Source organism: Lampris incognitus, chromosome 9 (genome assembly GCF_029633865.1).
Source record: "Lampris incognitus isolate fLamInc1 chromosome 9, fLamInc1.hap2, whole genome shotgun sequence".
Classification (NCBI taxonomy): Eukaryota; Metazoa; Chordata; class Actinopteri; order Lampriformes; family Lampridae; genus Lampris; species Lampris incognitus.
The window spans coordinates 37,080,316-37,094,625 of NC_079219.1; the positions used below are offsets into that span (position 1 = coordinate 37,080,316).

Below are 14,310 nucleotides of genomic sequence, written 5' to 3' on the forward strand. Positions count from 1 at the left end.
GGTTTCACAGCCAAGGCTTTGGGTTGTCTATGTGTGTGTGTGTGTGTGTGTGTGTGTGTGTGTGTGGGTGTGTGTGTGTGTACGTGAGCGAGTCCAGTGTTGGGCCTTGGCCCTAGACAAAGTGGCCTGCCAGCTTTCTGCCCACTGGTCTTTTCATTGCTGATGGATGAGCCTTGTTCAACACCATCTGGCCATAGGATACTTCACATTAATCATCACAAACACAAACACAAATTCGTTTAAAGAAATCACTTGGGTAGCCATATATGCACAATTTCATACATTTCTCATATGCATACATGCATACTCACATGAACGTTACTGTTTAATATGGAGGGAGAGGCAAAATAAAGGACGTTTTTTGAAAACACGAACACACACATATACACACACACACACACACAAACACGAACTCAAAGGGAGAGCAGAAATGAGCTCATTTGCATGTGTTGTTTCAGTTGGGCAGGAGCCTAGAGCGATGGACCAATGAGCCTTGCTCCCTGCACGAACACACACACACACACACACACACACACACACACACACACACACACACACACACACACACACACACACACACACACACACACACACACACACGGAACAGAGTTGCACACCGCTTCCATTTTCCCACACATCCCTATTATGCTGCATGGCTGCCATAATGCCCAGATTTCCTTTTTGTATTTCCTGATTATATTTCCTTTTCAATTTGACTTCACACTGGCTTTTCAAACACACATACCAGCCGGTCTTTGTAAACACATAAAATCCACAGATAAACTTTTTTTTAATTACCTTGCTAGGTCTGCCCCCCCCCCCCCCAGGGACATGCGATTTCAAGTGATCAAGCTTATTTAATTTCTATAAAGGCTAGGCCTGCCACGATAATTACGTTATCGACTTATCGTACCACACATGGACATGACCTCAATCATCTCTGATGAATTCGATATTGCTCGTTATGTTTACACGCGTGTCTGCTTACGCGAGAATGTCACCAACATTTTAGCCAGCATGAGTCCAGAAGTCCCTACTGTTATAACCTGACACAGCGCCTCAGTTTATCACAGCACCCAGGCTGAAGGGACGGAGCAAAACTACGCTGAGACACGATTGGCTGTCATTTCTGGTCATGCTGCTTCTGTCCTCTCCTTTCCACTCTGTGTTGGAGTGTGACACACACACAAACACACCCAAACACACACACACACACACACACACACACACACACACACACACACACACACACACACACACACACACACACACACACACACACAGCGACAAAGGGCAGGGGAAGTGAAGATAATGTGTTATTTACTCAAGGTTAATAGGTATACAGCATATCTTAAAAAAAAAAAAATCACATTTAATGTCTGAGGGTGGCACGGTGGCGCAGTGGTTAGCACGGTGGCTTCACAGCAAGAAGGTCCTGGGTTCGAGCCCCGAGGTAGTCCAACCTTGGGGGTTGTCCCGGGTCGTCCTCTGGGAGTTTGCATGTTCCCCGTGTCTGCGTGGGTTTCCTCCCGGTGCTCCGGTTTCCTCCCACAGTCCAAAGACATGTAGGTCAGGTGAATCGGCCGTACTAAATTGTCCCTAGGTATGAACGTGTGTGTGTGTCGGGCCTGTTTATGGCCTGGCGGTCTGTCCAGGGTGTCTCCCCGCCTGCCACCCAATGACGGCTGGGACAGGCTCCAGCATCCCCGTGACCCCAACTGGGAATATTCTTAAGAATTACAAGTTCATTGCTTTTTGAAAGGTTGCACTTGCATCATTATACTATTCTATTATCATTATATCAGCGGCATAAAATGGGTCTTAAAATGACAATAATATCGTTTATCTCAATAATTTCTGGGACAATATATCAACCCAAAAAATGCTGTTATCATGACAGGCCTACTAAAGGCTATTTAGGCTTTAACACGAGCTGACTTGTCTGTTAATTTGCACAATGTATAGGAGTCGAGAAGGACTGGGCAGGGGAGCATGCTGGAATCACATTTATTATCATTAATTTATATCTCTTGGCTATGTGGGATAATACCAGCAGACATACTGGGGGGAACTTAATCTATGGCCACAGAAAAGAGCCGGGGTAGCATGATAAGCTGAGTAACATGGTATATGAAGGCAGCCAGCACACTGAATGAGCAACTAAATGACCAAAAATTTAACTACAGCCAAAACTGTTGCTGTGACCTGCTCACGTACTGTGAGCCGCTTTCAGTTCGAGTGCCTACCAAGTGTGTCAAAACGCACATGAAAAATCTGCCAATCAGGGGGCGTCCGGGTAGTGCAGCAGTCTATTCCGTTGCCTACCAACATGGGGATCACTGGATCGAGTCCCTGCGTTACCTCCGGCTTGGTCAGGTGTCCCTACAGACACAATTGGCCTTTGTCTGTGGGTGGGAAGCCGGATGTGGCTGTGTGTCCTGGTCGCTGCACTGGCGCCTCCTCTGGTCGGTAGGGGCACCTGTTCGGGGGGGTAGGGGGAACTGGGGGGAATAGCGTGATCCTCCTATGTGCTATGTCCCCCTGGTGAAACTCCGCACTGTCAGGTGAAAAGAAGTGGCTGGTGACTCCACATGTACTGGAGGAGGCATGTGGTAGTCTGGAGGACCCCCCCCCCCCCCCGGATCGGCAGAGGGGGTGGAGCAGCGACCGGGACAGCTCAGAAGAGTGGGGTAATTAGCTGGATACAATAGGGGAGAAAAAGGGGGGGGGATCTGCCAATCAAATAGACCTCAAATGGAACCTAACTTAAACCTAGGGAAGAAAAAGTTTCTTAAAACTATCACTTTGTTTTTACTCTCCTGAGAGAACTTTAATTCAAAGGAACCAACATGTTCATGATCATAACAACAATACTTTTAACAATAGACGATTGGTGATGCTTTCTTATAGAAAAAATGAGGAAAAAAAAGGGGGGGGGAGAGAAGAAAAGAAACAACAAGCCCGAGCACACAGATGTTAAGAACTAATCAAAGGAGACTGGCGAGAACGAGGAGCGCCGCACAGCAAGCTGCACACATTCACATTTAGTCAGTTTCACAACTCCTTAGGGAACAATACCTAAGAAACAGGCATGGTCACAAATACTAAATATCTCATTTAGATGCAAATGTGTTAATGTCCAAGTGTATAAAGATACAGTGAATTAACTTTCTCAAGTTGGACAGAGGGCTTTTTTGGAAAGCGTGCCTGCTAATGCTTTGGTGTGTGTATATGCATGTTGTCATGTCTGTGTGTATACTTGCAGCTGGGCACATGTTCGTGTGTATACTACTGTATGTGTGTCTTTGTGTGGCCCTCTGTTTGTGTGTGCTGTGTGTATTTCAATGCGTGGGAGGCCCAGATCCTTGCATGCCACAGTGGAAACGTGATCTCTCTTCCATCCTATCAATTAGTACCAGCAAATTAAATATTTATTTATTTATTTATTTATTCCGATATATTCTCTGCACCATTGCACTTTATCACCTCTTATTTCACCTGTGTAAGTCAATCCTTGTGGGTATATCTGAATATTGTTGCGTTGCAGTGTTGTTATTCTATGTTAAGTACACTGAGAGAGCCACAAAACTGGAGTCACATTCCACATATGTGCAAAACTACATGGCCAGTAAACATGATTCTGATTCTGTTTCTGATATATATTTGATATTTGGTATACTTTATTAATCCCTCTTGGGGAAATCCAGCTCTACATTTAACCCATCCTAGCTGTGTAGCTGGGAGCAGTGAGCAGCCACCGTGCAGCACCCGGGGACCCAGGACAAACTCCAGTTCGTCTTGCCATGCCTCGGTCAGGGGCACAGACAGGAGTATTAACCCTAACATGCATGTCTTGTTGATGGTGGGGGAAACCGGAGCACCACCCGGAGAAAACCCACCACAAACACGGGGAGAACACGCAAACTCCACACAGAGGACGACCTAGGATGACCATCAAGATTAGAACCCAGGTCCTTCTTGCTGTGAGGTGACAGGGCTAACCACTGGGCCGCCCGGATATATCTCTACTACTACTACTACTATTGGCTGCCCCCATTAGGGGTCACCACAGCAGATCATCCATTTCCATCTCTTCCTGTCTTCTGCATCTTCCTCTGTCACACCAGCCACCTGCATGTCCTCCCTCACCACATCCATAAACCTCCTCTTTGGCCTTCCTCTTTTCCTCTTCCGTGGCAGCTCCATATTCAGCATCCTTCTCCCAATATACCCAGCATCTCTCCTCCACACATGTCCAAACCATCTCAATCTTGCCTCTCTTGCTTTGTCTCCAAACCGTCCAACCTGAGCTGTCCCTCTAATTTTATCGTTCCTATACACACACACACACACACACACACACACACACACACACACACACACACACACACACACACACACACACACACACATATTGAGACACACTAGTAGAGGTAAAATCTCTATAAGGTCAAACTGCTAAACAAAATGTCTGAGGGCTACTTCAATTACATTTAGACCACAACTTCATCTTGATCTCAGTTTTTGGGGAGTGTTTCAGTTGAGAACTACAAGATGAAAGCACCAAATAATTCCACAAAAACTGAAACTCCAACATCTGAGTCTTAATGAAAAGATGACAGTGGAAAGTTCAGATGTTCAACGAGAAGCAGTTATAAAGCTTCATAGAAGGAGTGCCGATCTTGGAACAAACTCACAACCTAGCTCATAAAGAATAAGCATCGGATATGAAAGGTTTAAACTAAACCTAAACTCTAGCCGGACTGGGTCAGTTTTCGCCATGGAAGGTCAGGTTATTTTCGTCTATCATTACCTAGTGATCTGAATCCCGTCTGGATCAGCAATGTTTGCATTTTTCAGGCACAAGCTCAGTGAAAATTACAGAGCAAATTAACTTCTGGTTTTCCTCAAACTCAGGGGTACTCTGAAACTCAGGGGTACAAGGAATTCGGCAAAAATGCTGTGGACTTATTTAAGGGGGAAAGCAGAGGAGGTTACCATACGTAGTAACTATAAGACTGAATCACTCATCCAGCAAGTTAATCACTCTAAGAGCCAACAGAGACGGAATCGACTGTCCATGTTGAACATTCAAGAAGAAACCGTTAACGGTAGTATTGTAACAGATCTTGCTTTACTTATGGGTAAAGTTTAAGCTTACTTATAGATATAGTTAAAAGTTCTTACCTCTTACCCAACTTTAACTATATCAAGCACAGTGCAGGTCTTTTCGGTTTAGTGACCGAATTGCAGGCACCACGAAAAACAGGAAAAGTACACTACATGGCCAAAAGCATGTGGACACACTTTCTAATTAGTGGCCTTACCCATTGCTAATAGCTGCATGAAATTAAGCGTACAACCATGCATTTTCCATTGACAAACATTGGCAGTAGAATGGGTCGTACTTAAGAGCTCAGTTACTTTCAACGTGCCACCTTTCGCACAAGTCAGTTGGTCAAATATCCGTCCTGCTAGATCTCCCTGGTCAACTGTAGTTCTGTTGTGAAGTGGAAACGTATTGGAGTAGCAACAGGTCAGTCGTGAGGTGGTAGGACACACAAGACCACGGTACGGGACTGCCGAAGCATGTAAAAATAATAATCCGTCCTTGGTTGCAACACTCACCGCCGAGTTAGAAACTGCCTCTGGAACCATTGGGCCTCATTCACCAATATCTGGTGTGTGAAATATCTAGCCATGTGTGGACTACGCCGAAGATGCCGAAGGGGTAGGTGAGCCAGAGTGCTCATTAAACTGCGACAGCGGGGGATTTAGAACCATGCTCCTGTCAATCTACCAAGCGAATGTCCACTCTCTGGCCAACAAGATGGACAAACTGCTACTCCTAAATAGAAAAACTCAGACTTTTCCAGATCTGCCACCCTGTGCCTCGCTGAAACCTGGCTTAGTGAGCATATCGCAGACAGTACACTTCATCTGCCACAGTCCCAACTCCTCTGGGCGGACTGTGATATGGAGCTATCAAGAAAAAACAGGGTGGCAGCATACGCTTCTACATAAACGAAGGCTGGTGTACGGATGTCACAGTGTTGAAGAAATCATGCAGCCCTCACTTAAGAGACCTTTTTCATTGACTGTACACCATTCTATTCACCGCAGCAATCTTCATCATTTACTCTGGTCGGTGTCTATATCCCCCCCCCAGGCCTGTGTTCAAGCGGCGTTAAAACACCTGGCTGATCAAACTACAAACATGGAGCACAAATATCCAGACTCCCTACTCATTATCCTTGGGGATTTTAACAGAGCAAACCTCAGCCACGAACTGCCAAAACACAAACAGCATGTTAAATGTCCCACCAGAGACAAAAACACTCTGGATCACTGCTATACAATATTAAAGGACGCCCATCGCTCTGTGCCCCGTGCAGCCCTGGGCCTCTCTGATCACTGTCTGATTCATCTTATCCCAACCTACAGTCAGAAACTTAAATCTGCAAAGCCTGTGTTTAACACTAAAGAAATGTACCTATGAGTCGAAACTGCAGCTTCAGGCCTGCCTCGACTACATTGATTGGAGTGTTTTTGAGGCTGCATCTACAGACTTGGACAAACTTACTGACACGGTGACATCTTACATCAGCTTATGTGAGGACATGTCTGTGCCCACCAAAACCTTCTATACCTTTAACAACAATAAGCTCTGGGTCTGGTTTCTGCCAATGACCCATCACCAGTCTGGAGTGGTTTGAAAGACATTACCAACTACAGGAGATCATCCCCCCACACTACAGGGAACCATCAACTGGCTGATGACCTACATGGGTTTTACTGCAGGTTTGAGGGGGCAGACATTTAGACCCCTCCCCCTCTCTGGCCACAATACACAACCGACTGCACTCTCTGCCAGCCACTCCCCCCTCCCCACCGAACACCCACCCACACTCAGGACCTGCACTGAGGACGTGTGCCAGCTCTTCCAGAGACAGAAGACCAGGAAGGCACCGGGCCCGGATGGCGTGTCACCCTCCTGTCTTAATATCTACATATGCTGACCAGCTGACCCCTATCTTCACACTGATCTTAAACAGATCACTGGAGTTGTGTGAAGTCCCATCCTGCTACAAGAGCTCCACTATCATCCCAGTTCCCAAGAAACTCTGTGTATGATTAAATGACTCCAGCCTATTGCCCTAACATCTGTGGTCATGAAATACTCAGAGAGACTGGTGTTGGCCCACCTGAAGAAAATCACAGGCCCCCTGCTTGACTCCCTGCAGTTTGCCTACCATGCAAACAGGTCAGTGGATGATGCAGTCAACATGAGGTTGCACTACATCTTCCAACAACTCAACTCCCAGGGACATATGCAAAGGTCCTGTTTGTGGACTTCACCTCAGCGTTCAACACCATCATCCCAGATATCCTCCACTCCAAACTCACCCAGCTCACTGTATCAGCCCCATCCGCCAGTGGATTAAAAACTTCCTGACTGACAGAGGCAGCTGGTGAGGCTGGGGAAAATCACATCCAACACCTGGACAATGAGCACCGGCGCCCCTCAGGGATGTGTGCTCTCCCCTCTACTCTTCTCCCTCTACACAAATAACTGCAACTCAGGTGACCCGTCTGTTAAGCTCCTGAAGTTTACGGATGACACAGCCATCACTGGCCTTATCCGGGATGGTGGCGAGTCTGCATATAGACCTCAAGAGGTTGATCAGCTGGCCCTCTGGTGCGGCCATAACAACCTGGAGCTGAAGACACTCAAAACAGTGAGATAACAGTAAACTTCAGGAGGAGCCCCCCAACACTGCCTCCCCCCACCATACCCAACAGCGCAGTGTCTACAGTGAAAACCTACAGATTTCTGGGTTCCAAAATCTCTCAGGACCTAAGGTGGGCATCCAAAATCCTCTGGGTGCTCCTCAGCCGTACTAAATTGTCCCTAGGTACATTGTACATCCGCATGCATGCCCACCATCCTAGCTCCCTCTCAATTACACACACACACACACAAACACACACAAGGCACAGATTTCTTCAGGCAAACACACGGACAGTAATGGATATCTTTGCCAAACAAACAGTTTTAGTTTTTTGCTCTACACTTGGCTGTTCAATTGCTTTAGAATGCCTTTATTTTGTGTGTGTGTGTGTGTGTGTGTGTGTGTGTGTGTGTGTGTGTGTGTGTGTGTGTGTGTGTGTGTGTGTGTGAGAGCCCTGTGTGATGGCCTGGCGGCCTGTCCAGGGTGTCTCCCCGCCTGCCGCCTAATGACTGCTGGGATATGCTCCAGCATCCCCGCGACCCTGAGAGCAGGATTAGTGGTTTGGATAATGGATGGATGAATCTCTGCTCTGGAGATGGGAGGGAGGGAAGGAAAGAGGGAGGGGATGCATATGCTTGATTGTTTGTTTGTGTCATGTAAAAAATATTGCAAAACCCAATAAACAGATAAAAAAAAGAAGGCTGGGTCACCTTCCAAGGCGGGCAGACGCCAACATTTGAAACACTGATTCAGTGTTATACGTGCTATTTTCATATGCTGTGTATTATCAGTTACTGCATAAATTTGTCAGAAGACTTGCAGAGTTCATATTGAGACAAGTGGAATGATACAAACATGGTTCTTGTTAACCCAAAATCAGCTGAGTAGACACAGCTAGCTTAAGACATTTGCCACGGTTGTTATGATTTGATGAAGTCGCTGGAAGGGTAGGCTACAACTGACATGTTTAGAATAAACACAAAGTGGACTGAAAAGAGTTTAAGTAAGATGAAAGTGAAAGAATTAAGACATTTCAGTCCGTATATGGTTAAAGTCCTTTTGTTCTCAGTCTCTTGGCATGAACAAAACATGAAGTCAACAAGTGGTGTGTGTGAAGACATTAAGATGTTTGTGGAATGTTCTTGTGAAGACGTGACTCACAACGACTCTGTGTGTGTGTGGGGGTGTGTCTGTGTGTGTTTGCGTGTGTGCAAGTGTGTGTGTGTGTGTATGTGTGTTGTTCCAAAGGATTGGAAGCTTAATGCTGAATCATGATTTGAGAGAAAGGGGAGACTGCGACCGTGGCATCTGTAATGGGGAGGTGTGGTGGCAGCAGGCCATTGGACTGCTACCATCGTCTTCGCCATGTGTCCTGGTGGTGGACAGGGTACGGTGTTCTGGATGATTAGTCTGTTCAAGGTGTCGGCTGACCAAAGAGAGGTTGTGTCTGTTCTTCTGTTGGTTTTCAGCAGGCTTGGAGGTGGAGTGTGGGTGCTGGTGAAAGGTTGGCTTGCTGTCTCTGGATAGTGACTGGTGTGTGTCACAACAGTGCGGCTGGTCATGTGAGTGTGATCCTGATGGCTGCTCTGTGAGGAAAGGGGCATCGTCTCCCACACTGAGAAACTCAATGCTGTCTGGATTGAAATCTGTCTTTTAAACGACATTCGTTTCTGCAAACTTGTTCTGACTGTGATCGGATACCATATCTTTTTATAGTTGTTTAGAGTACAAATTTTAGGGGCGTCCAGGTAGCGTAGCGGTCTATTCCGTTGCCTACCAAAACGGGGATCGTCGGTTCGAATCCCCGTGTTACCTCCGGCTTGGTCGGGCGTCCCTACAGACACAATAGGCCGTATCGGCGGATGGGAAGCCGGATGTGGGTATGTGTCCTGGTCACTGCACCAGCGCCACCTCTGGTTGGTCGGGGCAACTGTTCGGGGGGGGGGGGAACTGGGGGGAATAGCGTGATCCTCCCATGTTCTACATCCCCCTGGCTAAACTCCTCACTGTCAGGTGAAATGAAGCGGCTGACGACTCCACATGTATCGGAGGAGGCACGAGGTAGTGTGCAGTCCTCCCCAGATCGGCAGAGGGGGTGGAGCAGCGACCGGGACGGCTCGGAAAAGTGGGGTAATTCGCCAAGTACAATTGGGGAGAAAAAAGGAGGGAGAATCCAAAAAAAGTGCCTGATCCATTTCTCTTAGGTATGAAAATGGACTTGAATGTCAAAACATGTCCTGCTAAGTGGTTAACATGTGCAAGGACCTTAAGCAAACAAACAAACAAACAAATAAAGTGCACTACCATGCATGCACAGACTCTGATCATCACATGGATGTTTTATCTAAAACTTGCATATAGAACATGCCAAGATACTTGTAAATAAAAATTCATACACTCACACACACACACACACACACACACACTCACACACACTCAGTGGAGTGCAATCAGCTACAAGCACTTCAGTGGTCCGGATGAAATAGATGGCTGACCACTCTTGTCCATCTTGAAGGGTCAGTGCACTCATCTCATCCACAAAGACATTATTTGTGCATACATACACCTTGTTGGGATATTAAATACATGAAAAAAAATACAAAAAGGCAAGTGTGGGGTTGCATGAAGGTGGATGTAGCTGGGTCCTCAGTGAGAAGCCGTACAGCATTAAACACGGCGAGCGACTCAGTCAGAGAATTTAGCGCATTTAAAAAAGTAGACGTGATAGCTATACCAAGATACAATAGAAGAAATACAACCAGGGCAGAGAATAAAAAAACAACAACTGTAAGACATGAAACAACATGAAAGAGCCATCTAGAAACACAGTGACCGCCAACGAGGGCTGGAACTGCATGGATAGAAGTGTAGAAGCCGTGAAATAAGAGAGCGATATACAGCTCCTCCATAACACTGCCATAATGGCTTTTCCAGCACCGCAGTTGCTTTCTGCCATTCGGACACACAGCCTCTATCAGTATGATTTACAGACAGCGTTTGCTCACACACGACATGACAGTGTCTTCGGTCTCGCTACGCCACGCTTGTGTAGGACGCCTTACATCAGGAATCAGGAGCACTTTATTTGTTCTTTTATTTCATGTACTTGCTTACATGAAATAAAAGGAAACATTGTTTCTCCTAGCCCACAGTAGTGCAACACAAAGACAAAAACACATCCAGAAACTACAAGAACACATACGTATATCCAAACTAACACATATATCTAAACTAAATAAAATTTACTGTCCAAGAGAAAACGAACGCCAGCCAGGATGACTGTCGGAACTGCCGGTCTGCATGGGCTAGCAGTTAGCTTAGCCTGCCTCGCTTCCACGTCCGGTCAGACCGCCCTTGGTGTTTCCCCTTCAGTCGCAGCTCCGGTTAGGGCCACGGTCCCTGGGCCCACCGGCCGCAGCAGACCAGGCTCCCCCAGCCGATCCAATGCCAGCTCTCCCAGCCAGACACCCTCAACAGACCTCCCTGCACTCCACACAACGACACCAAAAACACAGTCAACGCCAGGCGAGGCCGCCACCAGACCGCCCTCGGTGTTATCGGAACTGCCGGTCTGCATGGGCTAGCAGACTACAGCATGTATGCCATAACATAGTACAATACAGCACCTCTACCTAAACCACATGGCTCCCTACTGATCTCATCCTCTGCGCAGACTGAAAGTAGCTCACGCATTACTGAGTGGGTCCATTTTCCAGATATTTTAAAACATGGTCTTTCTTTTCCTGGTTTACAAATACATCTCTCGCTTCAGTCAAACACCTGTTGTGTACAAACTGCAGATGTATTCACTGTGATTGGTTGAACACTGATGATGCTGCAACGTTGTGGCTTTTACTAAAACAATCTGTCTTTCAGAAACATTTACATAACCATTACAAAGTCCCGAGTCTGCAAACTGCCGATACAACTTCTACAAAATATTGACTGTGTACGGCGTTCACATAGAAGCCCGACAGGTCAATCCGCTGTAAGATTAGTGTCCAGGTTAGTGTGCATGTGTGAATGGAGGTGGTGAAAACTGATGAATGGGGCAGATGGAGTTGTAGAGGCTGGAGGAGTTGGGACGGACAGACGGACAGACAGATGTCCTACCTTATGGTCATAGGGGTTGTAGGAGTGAAAGAGTTGGGACAGCTCTTTAGTCCTCTGTTTTTTCTGTAAAACAACATTAAGAGAAAAAAACAAATCAGAAATTAGTCAACGCTGTGCTGACTGACCCACATTGTCGTCCTATGTAAGGTGTATTAATAACATGAAAGGAAACATGAAACGTCTTGAAATGGTTTTCAAGTAGACACACAAAGTTTGATGTAAGTCTGTTATATTCCAGGGAAGAAAAACAAAGGGACATCTGTCAGACGTGACGGGATCTTATGGACATATACCATGGCGCTCTGTGTTTGCCCCAGCTCAGCTTTAACAGACCCATGCTGAGAGATTCATCTGGATGAAAATCACTTCCAGAAAACCCATTTATCTATTAATTCATCAATATTCTGGCAAAACAATAACATCAAAAAACATCATTCAAGACATTATGCTAATATTTCTAATACACACATGCACACACACGTTCTGAAATGTTTATTTCACAAACTTCTTTATCTGTAAAATCAATTAGGACAATGTCTCCTTTTATGTGAAAGATACACAGTTTTACCGTCAACTTCTTAGGTCAGTTTAAGAGGGGGGGACGCACTATGGGTGAACAGCACTGCCTTACAGTCAGTCATACACTGAGCCCGTCAAATGTGGAGTGAACAGAGGCAAAAGTGGCTCTCAGCTACGGAGAACACATTTCTCATTTTCACATTTCACTCCTGCTCAAAGCCTGGCCTTAACCTTGCATGTCCTTAATGTGTAATGAGATGCAAAGGCTTGAGACATGAGTGTTTGATGTGTGGCAGTCGTTAATGCAATCAGTTACATGGGGCAGACGGAGTTACAAAGACTGCTAATTAGCTCGCTGATAAGGCCTTGTCTGGCTAAGGGGGGTGGCTATACGTATATGCTCGTGCAGCAAAGGGACGCGCTCCCCGTTGCTGTCTGTCTCTGGGTGCAAGCGCTGAATTGTGTGTCCCTGGGCTAACGATGAGAGACTGGAACAAACAACCTACATGTCGCTCTGCTATCATACACGGGCATCATTACACCACGACACACACGACAGCTATAGGGGAGGCCTATACAGTTGAAGGATTATCGGAACAAGGAGCGGAGGAGGGAGGGAGGGAGGCAGGGAGGGAGGGAAGGAGGCAGGGGTGGCGGGTGGGGGATGTAGGGAATCTGTATATCTCTGGTCAGGTTGATAAAGCAGAGCATAGGCACCAAGATTGAAACTGCAGTATAAAATGATAGATATACATATTTCATTTCTGTGTGCCTGTGTGTTTTCTTTTTCAGCTACATTTGTAAGGACCAGTCTGAGTTGTTAGCCATCAGACTGAGGATATCTGTCCAAAGTGAGGACATTTTGGCTGATCCTTACTTATTCAAAGATCTATTTTAGGGTTAAGACTTTAATTAAGGTTAGGATGGGTCTCCAGGTAGAGTAGCAGTCTATTCTGTTGCCTGCCAACACGGGGATCACCAGTTCAAATCCCCGTGTTACTTCTGGCCTGGTCAGGCACCCCTACAGAAACAATTGGCTGTGTCTGCGGGTGGGAAGCTGGATGTGGGTATGTGTCCTGGTCACTGCACTAGCGCCTCCTCTGGTCGGTCGGGGCGCCTGTTCGGGGGGGAGGGGGAACTGGGGGGAATAGCGTGATCCTCCCACGCGTTACGTCCCCCTGGTGAAACTCCTCACTGTAAGGTGAAAAGAAGTGGCTGGCAACTCCACATATATCAGAGGAGGCATGTGGTAGTCTGCAGCCCTCCCCGGATCGGCAGAGGGGTGGAGCAGCGACCGTGACGGCTTGGAAGAGTGGGGCAATTGGACAGGCACAATTGGTGAGAAAAAAAAAAAGAGGGGGAGTGAAAAAAAATTAGGATTAGGATTAAGTTAAGGTTAGAGGCTAGGGAGTGTAGTCAATGAAGGTAGTAAAACAAATGTGTGTGTGTGTGTGGGGGGGGTGTAAGAAGAAAAAAATCTTGATTCCATCAAAGAATTCCATGATTTCTAGTTCTGATCTTTTCCATTTGAGCGGAAGACAAAAGGAACATAAATTTGGCCAAAGAAGGATGAAGAGATTACAGAGGCCAAAAGGGAGCGGGAAGAGAAAAATAAAAGGTGAGTAGGGGAGAAGAGAGAGCAGGAGAGGAGAACAAGGAAGAAAAGGGGAAAGAAGAGCAGAGGAGAAAAGAGTATTGCAGAGAAGTGAGATGAGAGAAGGAAGAAGAGAGAAATGGAGGAGGGGTCAGTGCACCGGAGTGGGGAGGTGAGCGGAGGAGAGGAGGGAAAGCTACTGGAAGACAAGTACCTAAAGGTAGCCACAGCGCTCCTTGCCTTTAGCTAGCTAACGATTCTCTCCCTCCGTCTTGAGCAAGGTCAATACTTGCACCTCTCATTGCTAATTCTCCTATCCTTTGGCTCTCTCTTCCCCATCTACCCGTCCCC

At 46.6% G+C, this 14,310-nt stretch overlaps 1 protein-coding gene across 1 annotated transcript in view; it reads right to left on the bottom strand.

Annotated features, from left to right (window-relative positions):
• The window catches only part of cdkal1 (CDK5 regulatory subunit associated protein 1-like 1), a 505,260-nt gene that overhangs the window by 119,200 nt on the left and 371,750 nt on the right, over positions 1-14,310 (bottom strand). Inside the window, exon 13 of the mRNA XM_056286983.1 lies at positions 11,847-11,909. Within this exon, the coding sequence (XP_056142958.1) occupies positions 11,847-11,909 (63 nt within the window). The remainder of the gene's footprint in view (positions 1-11,846; positions 11,910-14,310) is intronic.